The 17859-nt window shown below is 36.5% G+C and overlaps 3 protein-coding genes across 3 annotated transcripts; 1 reads left to right on the forward strand and 2 right to left on the reverse strand.

Moving 5' to 3' along the window:
- Positions 1 to 12044: 12044 nt before the first annotated feature.
- LOC126763633 (E3 ubiquitin-protein ligase MARCHF6) lies at positions 12045 to 15849 on the reverse strand. The gene is made up of 3 exons (XM_050481339.1): positions 13955 to 15849; positions 13702 to 13896; positions 12045 to 13636 (listed from the first exon to the last, which is right to left on the reverse strand). The coding sequence occupies exons 1-3, from the start codon at positions 15536 to 15538 to the stop codon at positions 12209 to 12211; spliced, it is 3207 nt and encodes a 1068-aa protein (XP_050337296.1). The 5' UTR covers positions 15539 to 15849; the 3' UTR covers positions 12045 to 12208.
- A 495-nt stretch (positions 15850 to 16344) lies between these two features.
- On the forward strand, positions 16345 to 17112 carry LOC126763659 (thioredoxin, mitochondrial). The gene is made up of 2 exons (XM_050481373.1): positions 16345 to 16658; positions 16725 to 17112. The coding sequence occupies exons 1-2, from the start codon at positions 16477 to 16479 to the stop codon at positions 16969 to 16971; spliced, it is 429 nt and encodes a 142-aa protein (XP_050337330.1). The 5' UTR covers positions 16345 to 16476; the 3' UTR covers positions 16972 to 17112.
- On the reverse strand, positions 17103 to 17771 carry LOC126763657 (39S ribosomal protein L23, mitochondrial). Its single transcript, XM_050481370.1, has 2 exons — positions 17384 to 17771; positions 17103 to 17317 (listed from the first exon to the last, which is right to left on the reverse strand). The coding sequence occupies exons 1-2, from the start codon at positions 17675 to 17677 to the stop codon at positions 17159 to 17161; spliced, it is 453 nt and encodes a 150-aa protein (XP_050337327.1). The 5' UTR covers positions 17678 to 17771; the 3' UTR covers positions 17103 to 17158.
- Positions 17772 to 17859: the final 88 nt, after the last annotated feature.

Below are 17859 nucleotides of genomic sequence, written 5' to 3' on the forward strand. Positions count from 1 at the left end.
TAGTTATTTATTTGAATTTAAAATATATTTAATGAAAATGTAACATAAGGTTTATTAAAACAAAAAAACGTTAAATTTGGTTGTATTGAAGCTCAACCCTCACAAATACAAAAACTCATACAAGAAATAAATTTTCATCAGTCAGTTTGTATGGCAGCTATAGACTATAGTGTTCTGATCTAAAAAAAAGTTTTCAGATATTATAGCCTTACCTACAGCAGTGCCCTGTGCCAAATTTTGCCCAGATATATTGTCAAATAAAAAAGTTTTTCATACAAGTACTTTTTATTTTGATATGTCAGTTTATATGACAGCTATATGTTGTAGTGATCTGATCTAAAAAAATGTGTTTAGAATTTGTAGCATTGGCTTAGAAAATAATCGATGCTGAATTTCGTGAAGATAGCTTGTCAAATGAAAAAATTTTCACTACAAAAACTACATTTTGATCGTTCAGTTTGTAGGGCAGCTATATGCTATAGTGGTTCGATCTGAACTATTCGTGCAGAGATTGTAGCCTTGTTTTGGACAATGATTTGTGCCAAATTTGGTGAAGATAACTTGTCAAATTAATATTTTTTCAATACAAAAACTAAATTTTTACCGTTCAGTTTGTAGGGCAGCTATATGCTATATTAGTTCGATCTGAACTATTCGTTCGGAGATTGGAGCTTTGTCTTGGACAATGATTTGTGCCAAATTTGGTGACGATATGTTGTCAAATAAGTAAACCTAATACTCATACCCTGTTCAAGGCATAAAATCATATTTTAAGTTGTATTATAAAAAAAATTATATTTTATTGTTTTAATAGTTGAAAAAGGCTAGAAAATATAAAGATATTAAGATAGTATATCCATACTAGTTTAGCAAAGAGCTCTTAAAGAGAATGTGTAAGTGCTTGAAATAGTCTAATTACCAAGCGTCTTTCCAAGTTTAATTTATATATTCCAATTCAGCTTTTCTTCAGCTGCCAATTCATTTAGTTGATTACATACACACTTACAAATATACACAAATAAGATCAGCAATTTCGCAGGCTAGATTTCAATCATCATTTTTGTAATTGCATGGCAGTTGGTATGACAGATCTTTATGCGTTAGAATGACTCGTCAAAACGCATGTCTCCGAGTCCACAACAAAGAAACGCGTGATGACCAAAATAATTTTTAGGATTGAGACACGAAAATGACAAAAGTCCACGAAACCCATAGCACCCAATAGTAAAAAACGTCTTTACGAAATAATCAAACACACACACACACATGTGTCTCTGAGTAGTTGTGTGCGAACTAGATAAATATCATAAAGTGCCAACAAATGACAATAATGAATAGGCAGCAAATTGCATTGCTCTTGAAAAACGCTGAAGTGGAGATTGTCAACAATCAATGGGGCACATACAATGGGGCAACAGTCGGGTATCAACTAAATGGCAAATGAATTGTCAATTTGATAGCTGTCAACGTTGTCTGCGTATAGAAATACATAGCTATATATGTAGTATATACAAAGTAGGTGCATATACTATATGTACATATATGCCAGAGATGTAAGCACCCTGTAGCACATGAATATATTGAAGGTAGCTGTAGGTTGTATGACAAAACGTTCTGAGTATGTATAACATTAGACTTCTCAAACTTTACGATAAAGTGCTAGTTGAGCTCCTTAAAGTATATCACTTGATAAATCGTTAAGCGTTTTGAGCTCACCTCAAATTTGTTAAAGCCCCAGCCACTTCGCTAGGCTCTCCAAAGGCGTGTCTAACAATGGATTTCAAACTCTGTCTGGCCAATGTATCTGAGCAGGTCGTATGCAAATTTCAAACCGTTTGGTTCAGCCTTTTTCAAGAACCGACTCTAAAACCATCGTTTCGACAAAATGCTTTAAAGTTTTGGGAGCTTAAGTTAAAAAGTTCTTAGAAATACACTCATATCTCTGAAACTGCGATTCATATTGAAATTTTTAAAGTAATGCCATTATAGACTAGACCCCGAAGACTCAAATTTTTTGCTGTAACAGAAACGATCTAAATTTTTATGGCACCTAAAGAAATTAACATTGCTTTTTTCATAACGGAAGTGGTTTTTAGGAAAGGAAGGAAAAAATCGTACTAGTTACAAAAGAGACTAGTTAGAAACTAGTACCATTAAAATCAGACACTTAACAAACAAATAAATTTTTTCATAGCGAAAAAGCTTTTTCGGAAATGATTATGATTTTTCACCAAAAAATCTTATTCGGTACAAAAGTAATTAGTTAGAAACTAGTACTATTATAACTAGTCGTATTAACAAACAAATAAATTTTTAATGGTGAAAATGCTTTTTCGGAAATGAATATGAATTTTCACCAAAACAACTTACTAGTGACAAAAGTGACTAGTTAGAAACTAGTACTATTAAAACAAGTCTTATTAACAAACATATCAATTTTTCATAGCGGCAATGCTTTTTCGGAAATGATTATGATTTTTCACCAAAAAGACTTACTAGTTACAAAAGGGACTAGTTAGAAACTAGTATTTTAAAAATTTTTTTTTTTGTCAAAAGTAAAAAAAAATTATTATTTCTACCACATGCATTTCTCACAGGGTCTTTACACCCACGCATAAATTCGCGCGCTCAACTAACAAAACCACACGCACACACCAGCACACACTTCTGGCATATGTCAATAACCATCGCAGGCGCCTAACAATAGGCAGCAAACTGCGCTGGTGACCACTTACGCTAGACGATAGTAGCATAAGTTAGCGCAAAGCAATTAATTAACGTTAAAAAATTGCCAAAGCCCACAAATTAGAAAAGTTTGTCCAAGCAGCTGAATGCAATTGCTTTTTTTGTCCCTTCGACAACGCGAACATGAATTGCAAAATGTAAAATACGCGCTTTTGAGCTTTTTTTGTTGGTATTTTTCTTTCTAATTTTTCACAGCTTAAAAATGGAAATATGTGTATGTGGTCAGGGGCTTAAACGGTTGGTCGAAAATAAATTGTTTACTTGCTGTAAACACACTTTCCTTTGCCACTGTACAATAACAGTATTATGAAAGTGATGACACAATTGACTCTTGAGACGAGTGATTTCGTTTCTTAAATGCGACATTATGTCAAATGAGCATGTATATATGTGTGTGTGTGTGTCGGGGAGCCCTAAATCTCATTTTGAAATGTCATCGCCTAAGTAAACGATTTGAGAATGACAATAAAGGCGCAGACGATTGCAATATTTATAATTGATAGTGCAGAAAATTTGTTTAAGGATCGTAGAAAAATAAACGGTCATTTCTCAGAGTGAGTAATGTGTTTTGTGTTTATATAAAATAGTTGAAGATGGATGATAAAAGGTCTGCTTAGGCTTACCGTCTGTTATTTCAAGTAAAGGATAAAGTAATCAAATGTTGAGGAGCAATTTAAAAGGCTGAAAGTAATAAAAAATACTCATTTTACTTAATAAATTTTACAAAAAAAGTGCATTTACAAAATTTAATGTACCTTAATAATCGGCGATTTCAATAGTGACTTCAGGATGAGAATATCCTCTCATGTGAATGGAGTATAGGTTTAGAAGTGGAGAAGAATACAATCTATACCGAAAGGTCCAAAATGGACTGCGGAGTAGGAATGGCGGTGTACTCCGAGGATCATGATGTCTCTTTCTCCTTCCGTCTACCAAACTCAGCGTAGTACTGGGTATAAAAAAACGTTCAGCTACCATAACGGCCATTTTTAGAGCATGCGTTAACAATGTGAAGTATAACAATATTTTCCACAGCTGCAAACTCGAAGGGCGTAAGGAAACGGTTCTACAATTTCTCTGTGAGTGCCCAGCTCTATTACAATCCCGACGTAAGACTCTATGAATTCATCATTTATCTAACAGAACGAATATCTTAAAGTCTTACGAATCAAAAAATTAAGTAAGTCATAAGAGCATACAATCTTATTGGTCTATAAGTCGAGTTCTCAGTCATAGAAAACTCTCTAACGTCGACTCAAACGGTTGCTGTCATCGCCCATATTTTCTCTGTGACCATCTATTATACGGGAATTATGAGCGACTTAAGAGTTTGACTTTTGTTCGTCGAGAGAACTTTACTTTTCAATTGTCTACTCAGTCCGAAGTAGCACCTGTTGGCAAGAGTTATCCTGCGTGGGATTTCCAGGCTGACATTGTTGGTGGTGTTAATACTGGTTCCTAAATAGACGAACTTATCTACAACTTCAAAGTCTGACTAACAGTGACAAGAGCGCATCCAACAGTACTACTGTTTGTTTGATGACAGGAGATATTTCGTCTTGCCCTCGTTCACCACCAGACCCATTTGCTTTGCTTCCTTGTCCAGTCTGGAGAAAGCAGAACTAACGGCGCGGGTGTTGAGGCCGATGATATCAATATCAGCTACCTTAATAATCGGCGATCTATTTTGAAAAAATCTGAGCGTCTTTGCTCCCAGATGTACCTTCGACAAAAGGTTTCAGGCGGAACAACGTTTTGAAAATCGTGCAAATTTATTACCAAAATAATGTTTCGGCTCGCGTCCTGGGTGCAGTATTCGGTCAATATAATCGCCTAGCAGAGTCGGTAATGCAAGCAACCAAGCATCGGTTACGCACTACGTTTGCTCAAGTGGATAATGCGCATTCTCAGAAACAATATTGTAGCTGTGAAGCAGAGCTTTAAAGACGGGTCGAATAAGATCATCCGTCATTACGCACCACAATTCGTGGGCCTCTCATCCACTTTTTATAATATTTTTCGGACGGATCTTGGTTTGCGGGCTTACAAAATGCAGCCCGTCTAAGAATTGAAGTTGAACGGCCATGAAGCTCGTCGCACATTCGCCATCCCGATTTTCAACGAAAAATTTTGTTTAGCGACTAGGCTCACTTCTGATGGAATTGGTTAATGAATACAATTGTCACATTTGGAGTGATGATAATCCCAAAACCATTGTTGATACGTTGTTACAACCTCAAAAGGTCACTGTTTGGTGTGCGCTATGAGCAAATCGTATCATTGGTCCATATTTTTTCATAAAGAAGCAGTCAATGGGGGAACGCTTAGAGCCGTGACTAATGACTTTTTCGTGCCTAAATGGAAGGATGTTGATGCGGACCACCTTTGGTTCCAACAAGACGGCGCTACATGTCAAACAGCCAACGAAACAATACTTTTTTCAATAGCCTTTTTGACATCTTTAAAAGTACCAAGAAGATCCGACGTTTTCAAGCCAAATTTTGTTCAGCACTGAGGCCCGCTTCTCGCTCCATGGTTATGTAAATAAGCAAAATTGTCGCATTTGGGACGATAAGCTACGTGAAGAGATTCAAGAGTTGCCATTTCATCCAGAAAAAAACAACGGTTTGGTGTGGTTTGTGGGTTGGTGGAATCATCGGTCCATACATATTTCTATCAAAATGTTTCTGATGAGAACGTAACCGTCAATGGCGACCGTTATAGCACCATGACAAGCGACTGTTTGATGCCTGAAATTGAAGCTCGTGATCTCGGGGTCATTTGGTTTCAACAAGACGACACCACTTCCCACACATCGCATCAATCTATGGATTTATTGGGAGAACACTTCGGTGGGCAGATAATTTCACCTATTGGGCCGGTCGATTGGCCACTAAAATCGTTCGATATCACACTGTTAAACCTTTTCCTGTGGAGATATGTAAACTCTAAAGTCTGTGCTGACAATCTCACTTCGGCTCAGGCCTTAGAGCAAAACATCACTCGTGGCTTTCGCCAGTTACTAGTCGAAATGTTCGAACCAGTCATCGAAAATTTACCTCAACGGATGAATCATCTGAGAATTAGCCGTGGCCAGTATTTGAAAGAGATAATCTTCAAAAAATAAATAGCAAAAAGAACGTTCTTTCGAATGATAATGAACATTCAACAATAAATTTGAAGTTCCTGTGTTTTTTTCTTTAAAAAAAAGTAGGGAACCTCGAAATGGATCACTATTTATGATATGCGTTTCATTTGTTTTTGAAAACCACATGTAAATATGTTTAAAATTCATATGTAGACATAACCTCTCAATGGAGGCTAGAGTCAATTATTTTCATAAATCTTCACCAATCGCTTTTTCCTGCTTTTTAGTTGTGTTTACTTCCACAATATCCACAATATTTTTCATAACAGCAATCACAGCGATCCACAAAAAATTTTCAATCAATTCAAATGTTTTTTCCCACAGTTGATGGAAGTGTAATTAACGTTATAAAATTCATAAAAAAAATTACAAAAAATAAAAAAATTCCCCAAACCCTTACTACATACCCTCATGCTAAAAAAACATTAAGCCAATGCAACTCCCGCTCCCCTTGACAGCCTACATGCATGTTTGTTTGTAACAGTATTTCCGAACTTTTTATAACGGAAATTGGGGTGAAAAATGCCTATAACGTTAATTATGTTACGCTCAATTAGCGGCTCAATAACGTTACGCGTCGGGGCTTAAAAGCGTGCGACAAGCGCAAAGCAAAGTTGGTTTAAGTGGGAATCCGTATGATGGCAATTTCGCAGCCAACTTTTCTGTTGTTTTTGTACGCTAATTTACTTTTCATTTAATTTTTGGTTTTTGTTTTTAATGTTTCTACCCCTTTTCCTTCAGCTCTAATGGATATAGCCTCAAAATGCATTTTCAATGAAGGCACTTGAACTGTGACCTTAAAAAGTTGAGGTTATATTAGCGAAGTTACAGTTGTTACTTTCTGAGGTTAAGTACACTCACGAATAAGGAGTTAGATACTGAAATTGAAATGATTGGTTTTTTGGTTGATGCGGCACATTGCTGCTTACATCCCTTATAGAACATCAAAAGTGTATAGAAATGATTTCAAATATTGGTAGACCGATCTACTTGAGACTGAGTGGGTGTTTTCGAAGTTGAAACTCCTTCTCTAAAACTTGATAAGCTAACTATAAAAACTGAAGCTTAGACTGCTTGGCATGTTGTGGTCTAGTGCTAGTTCTGAAGGTTATATAGGAAACGCCTCTTTGTACTCGGTCCAAATCTCTTAAGGCACAAGGATCTTCAATTCTAGTTTCATTGAGAGTGAACTGTATACTTAAATAAGGAGCACAGACAATATAGGATTCCAATTATAATTCTAAGTAATTGTTGAGATATGTACATTCTGCTTTTAACAGCGTATTCTCCGAATGTGCGAAACCGATTAGAAACTTTTTTAATGCCTAAAAATGAAAAGGTCGTGTAACGTTAGCTAAGCCAAGAAGCTGAATGTCTGAAATATCAAACAACAATATTTTCTTGGTCACTTAGAAACACCATAGAACCTGAGTACATTAAAACTGAGTCCACAGTACACATCACTACCGAAGCCTGTCATGAAGTGCATTTCTCAAAGAGCTTGTCTCTCTATCAACTGCCAAGTAATGTTGGATTTCCAAGAACTACAAAATTCGCATTGAACCACAAATCCACTCCATTGAACTTTCCTCAAAATGCATTTCTCACTCAGTTTATTTCGCATTTCTGCGGCGATCTCGACATCCGTCAATCCGACTCTCATGCAACGCTTCCCTCCAATATATACTTGCAAGAATGTGCTATGACAGTTGAATGGAATTGAACATATTATTTGATTGATAAGTTGTTTGAGTGGCAGATTAGTGATGGCTTACGATGGTTGGTTGAGTTGCTTATTCGACCGATTCGATAATTATGTGTAAGTGGTGTCCCAGGTAAGTGTGGAAAGCGAGTTTTTGAGGAGTATAGAAACCTTGAAGAAACCCCTGTAAGTGGCATTTTACAAAAAAATAATCGAAATATACCTCTAATCTTAAATATCTGAGGTTCTATAAATTTATTTCCTTTTCTTTCACTTTGGAGATTTGTTGTAAGAAAAAACGCAGCCTTTGTTTTTTGAAGATTATTTCTTTCAAAAGTTGGCCGCGGCTGCGTCTCAGATGGTCCATCCGACGAGGACAATTTTCAATGACTCGTTCGAGCATTTCGACTGGTAACTGGCAAATGACACGCGTGATGTTTTGCTCCAATACCCAAATCTAAGCATGATTCTTCGCGTAGGCTTTAGACTTCATATATCCCCACAAGAAAAAGACTAACGGTGTGATATCACACGTTTTTGGCGACCAATCAACCGACCCAAAACGTGAAATTATCTGCTCACCTTGTTGTTCTCTCAATAAATTTATTGATTGATGCGATGGGTGGGAAGTGGCGCAGTCTTGTTGAAACAAAAAGTCGCCGAGATCACGAGCTTCACTTTCAGGCATCCAATAATCGGTTATCATGTCCCGATAACGATCGGCATTGGTGGTTACGTTCTCACCGGCACCATTTTTGAAAAAATATGGACCGAAGATTCCACCCGCCCACAAACTAAACCAAATCGTTGCTTTTTTTAGATGAAATGACAACTCTCAAATCCCTTCAGGTTACTCTTCGCCCCAAATGCGACAATTTTGCTTGTTCACTTACCAATTGAGCCAGAAATAAGCCTCATTCTTGAACAAAACTTGGCTCGAAAACATCGTATTTTTTGGAGCTTTTCAACAGCCTTAGAACGAAGCGATGTCGCTTTGGAAGGTCGAACGGCTTCAGTTCTTGCACAAGCTGTATTTTGTATGCTTTCAATTTAAGATCTCGACGAAAAATGCCCTAAATCGTCCCATACCTCAGTCCGAGTTGTTGCGAACGGCTCAGAATCGACTCTGCACGGTCTTCGTGTACACTCTCAGTTACGGCTGCTAAAGTTTTTTCACTGCGTGCTGAACGTGGTCTATTTCGGTCGAATATTATCCATTAATGAATGCTGGGTCTCAAGATAGGTGATGGTGTTGCGAATAGGACGCTCATTAGGTCGATTATGTAGACCATAAGTTGAGCGAAGTTCGCGAAACACATTCTTTAGAGAACGTGAAATTGTGTAATAAAGTTAAACGAATTGTAAACGTTGTTCAGGCGTAAGTCCTTCCATGTTGAAATGCTTGACACGACTAACGCGTGATGTGACAGAAAAAGCTATTGAAAAAAGTACATCTATTTGGATCACCAGTTAACACTTCACTCGACCCGCGATCCGAACCAGCTGTTCACAACGTCTTCGGGGGCAGCAGTGGTTGGGTATTTTCTGTTTGAAAACGCAGATATGCGACATTTTACCCGATTTAGCTGGACAAACCTCACCGTTCGAAACCGACATCGGTTACTATTTGATGCCGTAATTATGTACTTCTGGATTAACAGTAATATAAGTAGTGGAGTTAAATGGAAATACTCCAGAATCATTTTTTTTGGGACTTTCGAAGCAGTTTCTACTATTAGATCGAATCAGATTTGTTTGCAAAGCCACATGTGTTCCATGTATCCGGCATACGCGTGGCTCCGTAGAATTCCCTGAAAAAAGTTTATTACTACAATATAATCAAATTAGATGAGAAAAATCGCTAGGTAACACAGTGAAAAAGCGAAATTTTGCTCGATAGTTCCTCAGTGGAAATGGAAAAATCGAAGAATTAAAAAAAAAATGTTCAAAAAACTACAAAAATAGTTCAGTCTTTCGATAGTTCCTCAGTGGAAATGGAAAAATCGAAGAATTAAAAAAAAAATGTTCAAAAAACTACAAAAATTGTAGTTTTTTAGGGTTATTTTTTAATGGGATTTTTTTTCGGAGAAATTATTTATTTCGACTCGTTCACTAATTTTTCCATACCTTCCGTAACCCGACAAACCCGATCACTTTGAACTTAGTTCCTTGGGTACTCATTATAACAAATAAAACAATAAATTTAACATTTTTTTGTGTCTTTTATTTAGTCGCAGTTTTGTTCGTAACCTTAGCTTATATAATATACATTCATATACTCGTATTTTTATTTAATAGCAATCAACACAGAATTTAAAATATTTAAATTTTCAGTTAATTCCAAAAGAGATTTGGATTTGCCGCGAATTCAAATACAATTTTTGTATATGTACGACATGTATATGTTGTATATGTATTGTATACATATGTATGTATATGTTTAAGGGTACATAAGTATTATGTATGTATGTATGTGTATTTATGACTTACTGAAACTACTTTTCATTTCTAATTTTTTATTCATTAAAAATTCTGTGTTGAGAATTTTGAAATTGTATCGATTACAAAACATTTGCAAAACATACAGAAAATATAGTATTATAGTATGGGTGAATTTTTCAAAATGAATGATATAACAGAAACAAATTCATGAAAATAATTGAATTTTCTTTAATTTTTACTTATGAGATTATTTAATAGATTTTTTAAGCAAGCTTATGCAGAAAACCAGCTTCAAATATGCTATACAAAATAATTTACATACTAAATAATTATTCAAAAAATTTTTTATTTATCGAAAAACATTGAAAGAATTTAAAAAATTGAAAAAAGTTAAAAGGAAAATTAAAAAAAAAATAATAATAACAAAAATTTATAAAAATTAATGAAAAATGTAATAAAAAAAATAATAATCATAATAATAAAAAAAATTATTTAAAAAAAAAATAATAAATAAATAAAAAATAATAATAAAAAAATAATAAAATATTTAATTTAATAAAAAAAAATTAATAAAAAAGTAATAATAAAAAAATTCGATAAAAGAATTTAATACAAACAATTAAATAATTAAGAAAAATTAAATATAATTCTTCAAACAATTTTTTTCTCGAAAAACATTGAAAGAATGTTAAAAGATTGAAAAATTAAGAAAAATATTGAAAAAAATTAATAAAAAAATTAAAAAAAAACTAAAAAGAGCAATAAAAAAATTAATGAAAAAATAGTTAATAAAAAAAATTATAAAAAAAATATCAAAAATATTAATAAAAAAATATTAATAAAAAAGTAATAATAAAAAAATTAATTATTTAAAAAAATTAATTATTTAAAAAAATTAATTTTTTAAAAATTAAATGTAATTATACAAAATTGAAAAAAAATTAAGCAGATTGAAAAAATTAGAAAAAAAATTTGGATTTAAAAGAATATTAAAAAATTTTAATTACAAAAAGATTTTAAAATTTGATTCAACTAAAAAATATCTGCAAATTAAAAAATAAAATTTAAAAAACATTTAAAAAATTATATGAAAAATATAAAAATTAAATAGAAATTTAAAATTTGAAAGTCAGAAAAAATTCAAAAGTTGTTAAAATTCTAAAACAAAATGTGGAAAAATTAAATAGCTTTTAAATAATTTTAATTAAAAAAAATGTTAGAAGTTAAAAAAACTAAATAAAAAAAATTTTTTAGAAAACATTGAAAATATAAAATTTTATAAAAAAGAATTTAAGTAGAAAACATTAAAAAATTTAAATTTAAAAAATTTTATTAACAAAAATTTAATTTTTAAAAAAATTAAAAGGAATTAAAATAATTAAAAAAAACTAAAAAAAATTTAATTAACAAGAAATTTTTAAAATATTAATAAAAAATTGCAATAATTTGAAAAATATTTTGAGAATATTCAAATCAAAAATTTGGAATTCATAAAGGCAATATTTCATATACATACATACATACATACATACATATGTATGAACATGTATGTATTTTTTTTGTATTTTTTAATATTTTTTTTTTTTCTGCTTCATTTATTTTATAATGACTCGTATGCTAATCTGTTGACCCCATTAAATCTAAGACACCCAAAATCGCGCTTAACGCAGACCAAATCGTTGAGCGCACGAAATACTCGCATATACACCTACTAATCACAACGTTTTCTTGCTTCGTACGCAAATTAATTTACAAACTCTCATGGCAACCATTTCCAAATAGAAATTAGAGACTGCGATTTGAGACACGAAAACGCATTCAACTGCTTTGTTCGGATTAATTTCGAAAATTTTCAGCTTAAAATTATAAATTGTGCCGCCGAAAGAAATATGATTCGCTTTGTTTCTTTACTAAAAAAACAAATCGAGAGAAATTGAGGTTAAGCGTCAATGTTTACTGCTCACACAAATCACTTGTTTTTGACGCCCAAATGAATAACTGCATCCGTCTCTTAATACAATGCGATTTATTGTTAATTTGTTTGCTGTGCTTACATAATTTTGCTGCCGTTCTAATTTCATATCGGAAATGGTATACACGAATGCATAAGTAACGGTAGGTAGGTATTATTTTCAGAACTTCATTTCATATGCTGCAATTTAGTGTTGGCATTATAATAAATCATCACGCACCAAATCCTCCACCAGCGCGGCCTCTCTTCGCCGCATTTCCAACTCCTCGCGCTCCAATATGCTCGCCGCATTGATGGCCGCCTCCTCGGGCTCATCCTTGGCCGCTTGCGCGCCATCCGTTGAGGAGGAGGCTGCTGCAGCCGCCTCTGCCGCTTCGGCCTCTTGCTTGCGCTTGCGATGCTCATAGTTGACCAGCCGTTGACCCACCAAATATTTGTCCACTTTAATGGCGACATATAGCTTTTTGAATTGTTTGATTTCGAAGTAAATGTAGGCAATCACCACGACAATTATGAAGAATACCGGATAGACTACGCGCGATATTTCCAAGCGTGACACCGAATTTTTGAAGAATAACGGCAAAATGGAGTGCGCAATCACATAGGGTATGGCCAGGGCCAAACCGAAACACGTGATAACGGGTGTGGCCAATTCGCGTATCAAAAACTTCAAATCAATGTCACGCAAGCCATCGCGGTACGCACGTTCGAGTGCGCGTTTCAAGTGCCAGTCGGGACCCATGAGTGTCAAAGCAATCGCAATTTTGGTATAGAGCACACCGAGTGCCCAGTCCTGCCACAAAAAGTGTATGGGTGTTTGGTAGAAGGGCACACGCAACGGTATCACCACCACCAACTCGAGTAGTAGTCCAAACAGCAGTGGTATTACGCCTAGCATTAGTACGAATATGAGTACGGGCAGGGCGTACGAGGCGCCAACACGTAGCCAATGTTTGATTTTATCAACAACCGCGGCGCGTCCTTGCGGCAGCAAGTTCACTGCAATGGCAACACCACGTGATATTATCCAACAGAGATAGGTGCCCAAAGCGGCAGTGTACAGTTCGTGTGGACGTGGTGATACCTCAGGTGCTTGGGCTACTACTTGATTTGTGAAATGGCCACCAACGGACCATAGCGCCATCACCTGGCGACCAATCCAAACCGGTACCGTTAGTGTTATGACCGAAGCGATTACCAAAGAAACGCACATGAAAAACAGCAAACCGCACAAGCGCAATGGAAATAGTGAGGGACGATCGTATGGTTGAAAACCGACCGGCACATCGCGTTGCATTATCGCCTGATGCACTGCACCGAGGTTACGTTCGCGTGGCAACGGTACAGCGGGTGGTGGACGTGCGGCTGCAGCATCTGCTTGGTCTGCGTTGGCATTCGGCTGTGGTGCTGCTTCGTTATTGGCAGCAGCTTCGGGCGCTGCTTCAGCGGCTGGTGCAGCGGCGGCGCCATTTGCAGCATTATTGGTGGCATCGCCGTTGGGCTGTTCAGTGCCGAGCAAATAGCTGCGTATGCCGAGCACCCAGGATACACAAACACACCAAATGCGCAGCAAACCCTTTAGCCAGATGCGGGTGTGGGATTGTTCGAAGAAGCCAGGCAGAATTATCTGGAAGATATGGAGGAAATTAATTTAAACATAACCCTAAAGAGAGTATAATTATAGGTACCCACCTGTAGCAGCAGCAGTTGCAAGCTGAGCTCATTAACTTCCGAATCGCCGGAAAGGGTGTAGGGCAAAAATGACGGCCAAATTGTCTTGAGCATGCGTATTGGTAGCCAAAGCATCAAGAGAACGGCAGAACCAAAAATCATAGCGGAAGCAATAAGACGGCGTACATGGCGTAGAATTGGCAGATGGATCATTTCCTATAATAAATAATTACTTTAAATATATTGCCTGCTCCGCATGAGTGATCGAACTTACCTGTATTGGACTGAAATCCGGATCGTTTAGGTTACGCAAAAACCAGAGCACACCGGGGCGCAGTACTTCCCGCAAGAGCGAAATGAAAGCGGCGAAGTAGTAAACATACACCATGCCAAACATCCAATGCACAAAAAGTGACGTACCCGGAGCAGCTTTAAAGCTCACCTTGCGATCCTTAATGCTGGCATCAAACAGCGGTAATGAGCATATATCCAACCACCAGCCGCAAACAAGTGGCAGTACACCGATTTCAACAACGGCTAACAACGACACTTTCACAACTATATAGCACAAACCGATCAGCCAGCGCACGCGACGCATACGAAAGACGCGCGCAAAGAAGTGCAACACAACCAAAGTTAAACCAATGAAGCAGTAGCCGAATAGCGTAGTGATGAGGCCGTGAAAATGTAGCAGCGGTTTATCCGGTTGCAGCAGATCCAAAGAGCTTAGTATGAAATTACCAATACAATAAGGGCAAAAAGCGAATGTAACGATGAATAAAGTATTGAGTGAGATTATCCAAAAAACGTGCTCAAGAAAGATTAGCGAACCATCCAGACCAAGTAAACGCTCCCAAGTCAATTCTTCAGCGGCGCGATCCCATTCCATAGGATTCCAGTTTGGTTCATCGTTGTCGTTATCATTTTCTGCGGCAGCACCACCAGCTGCAGCAGCACCACCACCTTGCGCCACACCGGCATCGTCAGCTGCGGCATTAACATTATTATTGTTGTTGTTGCCAGCACCCGGTATATGCTGTTGCCTGGGTCCAAATTCAAGCGGTATTTCACCTTCCTCTTCTGCGGGATTCACAGCTGCTGGCGCGGCATTATTCATTGGCATGTCAATCGGTGCTTCCTCATTGTCACTTTCATCGTCGGCGTTGACGGGTTCCTCAATATCAGCGACTTCGTCAGCAACACGTGCTGCTGCGGCTTCAACACCTGCGCCATCTCTAACATCTTCAACAGCAGCCGCAGCTCTTGGCACTTCGGGCTGAGCTTGTTCTTCACCATCATTAACCGCAGCAGGCGCATCGTCGCGTTCTAACCAATCTGGGCCGCCACCATGCAGTATTTGCTCACGCAACCAAACTAAACCGATGAATGACAGCAGCGTACAAGTCACAACGAAACAACCGCGGAATGCATCAGAGGCCAAATTGTTTGTTGAGAAAACGTCGAACGGCATCGATAGTATCATGTCAAATGATGAAGCACGAAACAAATAACGGTATGTGCGGTATGCAGACAATGGCACTATACCGAACCAAGCCAAACCGACTAAAGAATAATGGAACCATGATTTGGCTGCCTTGGCAACAGCTGTTAATAAGCCACCAGCCACATCACGTAAGGGCAACACACGCGGCATATCAGGCGAGTAGATCGGCTGAAAGCTAAAGCGGTGACCACATAATTCACAATACTCTTTATGTGAATAACGCATCCATTGCATTAAACAGTCCTGGTGTATGTACTTAATACTGCCCGTACAAATACATGGATAGAATAATGGACGGTCCGATTGTGCCTCACAACGGCACACACGGCAAATATCCTGCGAATTATCATCCATGTCTACTGCGCTTCTGCGATCGAATCAAAATGTTGATGTCTATTCCATTACAGCACACGTCAATCCCTTTGTTTTGCTCGTATTTGCGCTACTTTGACAATTCTACTTCGTTTGACCTTTCCTGCTTACAAAATCGCCAAATTTAATACCACTAATAAACTGTTGCGAACTAAACCAGTTTTCGTTATATTAATGCTCTCTTTTTTGCTAACTAAATGTTTTATTTCGTGGATTTTTTCAATTACTAAATAGTTTAACTTTTTTTGCGTGTGAAAATAATCCAGCAGCTGCAATTTTCAGTATGACCAACCTAAGAGAAAATCCAAATTTCTGACAGCTTAGTATTGCCAGATAGCTAAAATCACTTTTATTTATAAAAGACCGTATATCGAGTATTTTTACATGAATTAATCTCACGATGACTGAGATTGAATTAGTTTTATACATTAACTAATAATATAAAGATTGTAAACAAAACCAGAAAAAGTTTTAAACGAGTATATACAATTATTAAAACATGTAACTTCGAGACCAGGACTACGTAAATCGATCGGGCCGGGCAAATATCGAAAACTTTTAATTTTATTGCGACAATAAATATTCCTCTAAAAAATTTGTGATAAAAATCTGTTGGTTCCGTTTACATAAAACCGTTTGTCGAGGTAACAGAAGGATGCTTACTCGAATCTAATAATTAATTATTTTATTTTCATGAAAAAACGAGTTAAATTCGACACGAATGTAACCGGTATCTTCTATTTTGACATTACATTTAAGTATTGGCAACTCTGTTAGAGTTAAAAAAAACACTTGATAAAAATTTTTCGTGTGATTTCGACATTCGTTGAAAATTCGTCGTAATATTTTTTCCGGCAACATTTAGCTAAAGCATTTAGTTTCAAAATTTTAATTGTGATATAAACGTAAACGTTATAAAAATGTTCCTTAACAAATTGAACAATGTCGGTCGCCAATTGGCCAACCCAGCGCTCCGTGCACAGGCTCGTTCTATATGCACAACATTAGCAAATCGAGAGATCTTCCAGGTGCAGAGCGCCGAGGATTTCGACGAAAAAGTCAAAAAAAGTGATAAGCCGGTAATTGTGGATTTTTTCGCAACGTAAGTTATATTAAATGTTATATAATTTTTTCGCTCATTTATTTGTGTCTTTATATTCTAAATCAGATGGTGCAATCCATGTAAAATGCTAACACCCCGCATTGAAACTGTGGTCGGTGAAAAAGCCGGTGCCATAAAATTGGCCAAAGTAGACATTGATGAGCACAGCGAATTGGCGCTCGATTACGACGTTGGTGCTGTACCAGTTCTACTAGTAATGAAGGAAGGCAAAGTGGTGAATCGTATGGTCGGTTTGCAGGATACAGATAAGATTCGCGCATGGATTGATAAAGCTGTTGAGGGTGCCAAATAAGTTTATAGAGGAGATCTTTGATTTGCATTATAATCTAACAATAACAAAATTTTTGAAAATATTTAATGCTTTAACTTTGTTCAACAAATATAATTAAGATTTGTTCATGGAATAAAAAAAACTACTTAATATTTGATGAAAGGTAATGTTTTATTTGGACTATAATTGATATATGATACTTATATAATTAAATGGAGTACCAGCCCGGTGTTCCTGGCCGTTTCTTATTGCGATCAAGGAAACGTTTGAAGCCTTGTTTTGAGTCATCCATTGATTTTTCTTCCGCTTTCTTTTGTTCTTCTTTCTTCTCAAATAAATCGGGAAAAGTGAATTCTTCAGTACGTGGCTACAAAGAAGAATTATTTATTACATACACATATCTTAAGCTGCATCATATAAATATCATGCTCACCAATGTTACATAAGCAATCTTAACATCATCTTCTTTGGTCACATAGCCATGAGTTTGATCTCGTTTGGTTCTACCCATTTCAATGCGCGTACGCACATCCACCACTGGCAGTTTGTAAATCTTTTCCAAGTAATTCTTTACGTCATATTTGGACATCTGCATCGAAACGGAGAATGTCGCAACATTCTTTGGTTGCTCTTCCGCCGGCCGAATCAGCTTCATCCAGAAATTCGGCAGAAATATACGCAACTGGGGATTGCCCCGTTGATAAACTGGATACCAGCGTGTCGACATCGCAGAAATTTACTTCACGGTTTTACAACTAAAAAAAATCAACTCCTTTTTCAACGCGGTGCTATTTAGCAACATGAACAGCTGTGCGGTTGTCAAAATAAAAGGCATGTGAAAATATAAAACGAACAAAGCTCTGTGTGGTTTTTGTTGCATTGTTTTGTTTACGTTTAGTTGGAGAAAAG

The sequence above is a fragment of the Bactrocera neohumeralis genome, chromosome 6, assembly GCF_024586455.1.
Source record: "Bactrocera neohumeralis isolate Rockhampton chromosome 6, APGP_CSIRO_Bneo_wtdbg2-racon-allhic-juicebox.fasta_v2, whole genome shotgun sequence".
Classification (NCBI taxonomy): domain Eukaryota; kingdom Metazoa; phylum Arthropoda; class Insecta; order Diptera; family Tephritidae; genus Bactrocera; species Bactrocera neohumeralis.

Excerpts from the sequence above, each read along its gene's own strand:
- LOC126763659 (XM_050481373.1), top strand. The coding sequence starts at position 16,477 with ATGTTCCTTAACAAATTGAACAATGTCGGTCGCCAATTGGCCAACCCA. Across the intron at positions 16,659-16,724 it reads ATTGTGGATTTTTTCGCAAC|ATGGTGCAATCCATGTAAAA; the intron begins GTAAGTTATATT and ends ATTCTAAATCAG.
- LOC126763633 (XM_050481339.1), bottom strand. The coding sequence starts at position 15,538 with ATGGATGATAATTCGCAGGATATTTGCCGTGTGTGCCGTTGTGAGGCA. Across the intron at positions 13,897-13,954 it reads CGGATTTCAGTCCAATACAG|GAAATGATCCATCTGCCAAT; the intron begins GTAAGTTCGATC and ends TATTTATTATAG. Across the intron at positions 13,637-13,701 it reads TGCAACTGCTGCTGCTACAG|ATAATTCTGCCTGGCTTCTT; the intron begins GTGGGTACCTAT and ends CATATCTTCCAG.
- LOC126763657 (XM_050481370.1), bottom strand. The coding sequence starts at position 17,677 with ATGTCGACACGCTGGTATCCAGTTTATCAACGGGGCAATCCCCAGTTG. Across the intron at positions 17,318-17,383 it reads AGATTGCTTATGTAACATTG|CCACGTACTGAAGAATTCAC; the intron begins GTGAGCATGATA and ends TCTTCTTTGTAG.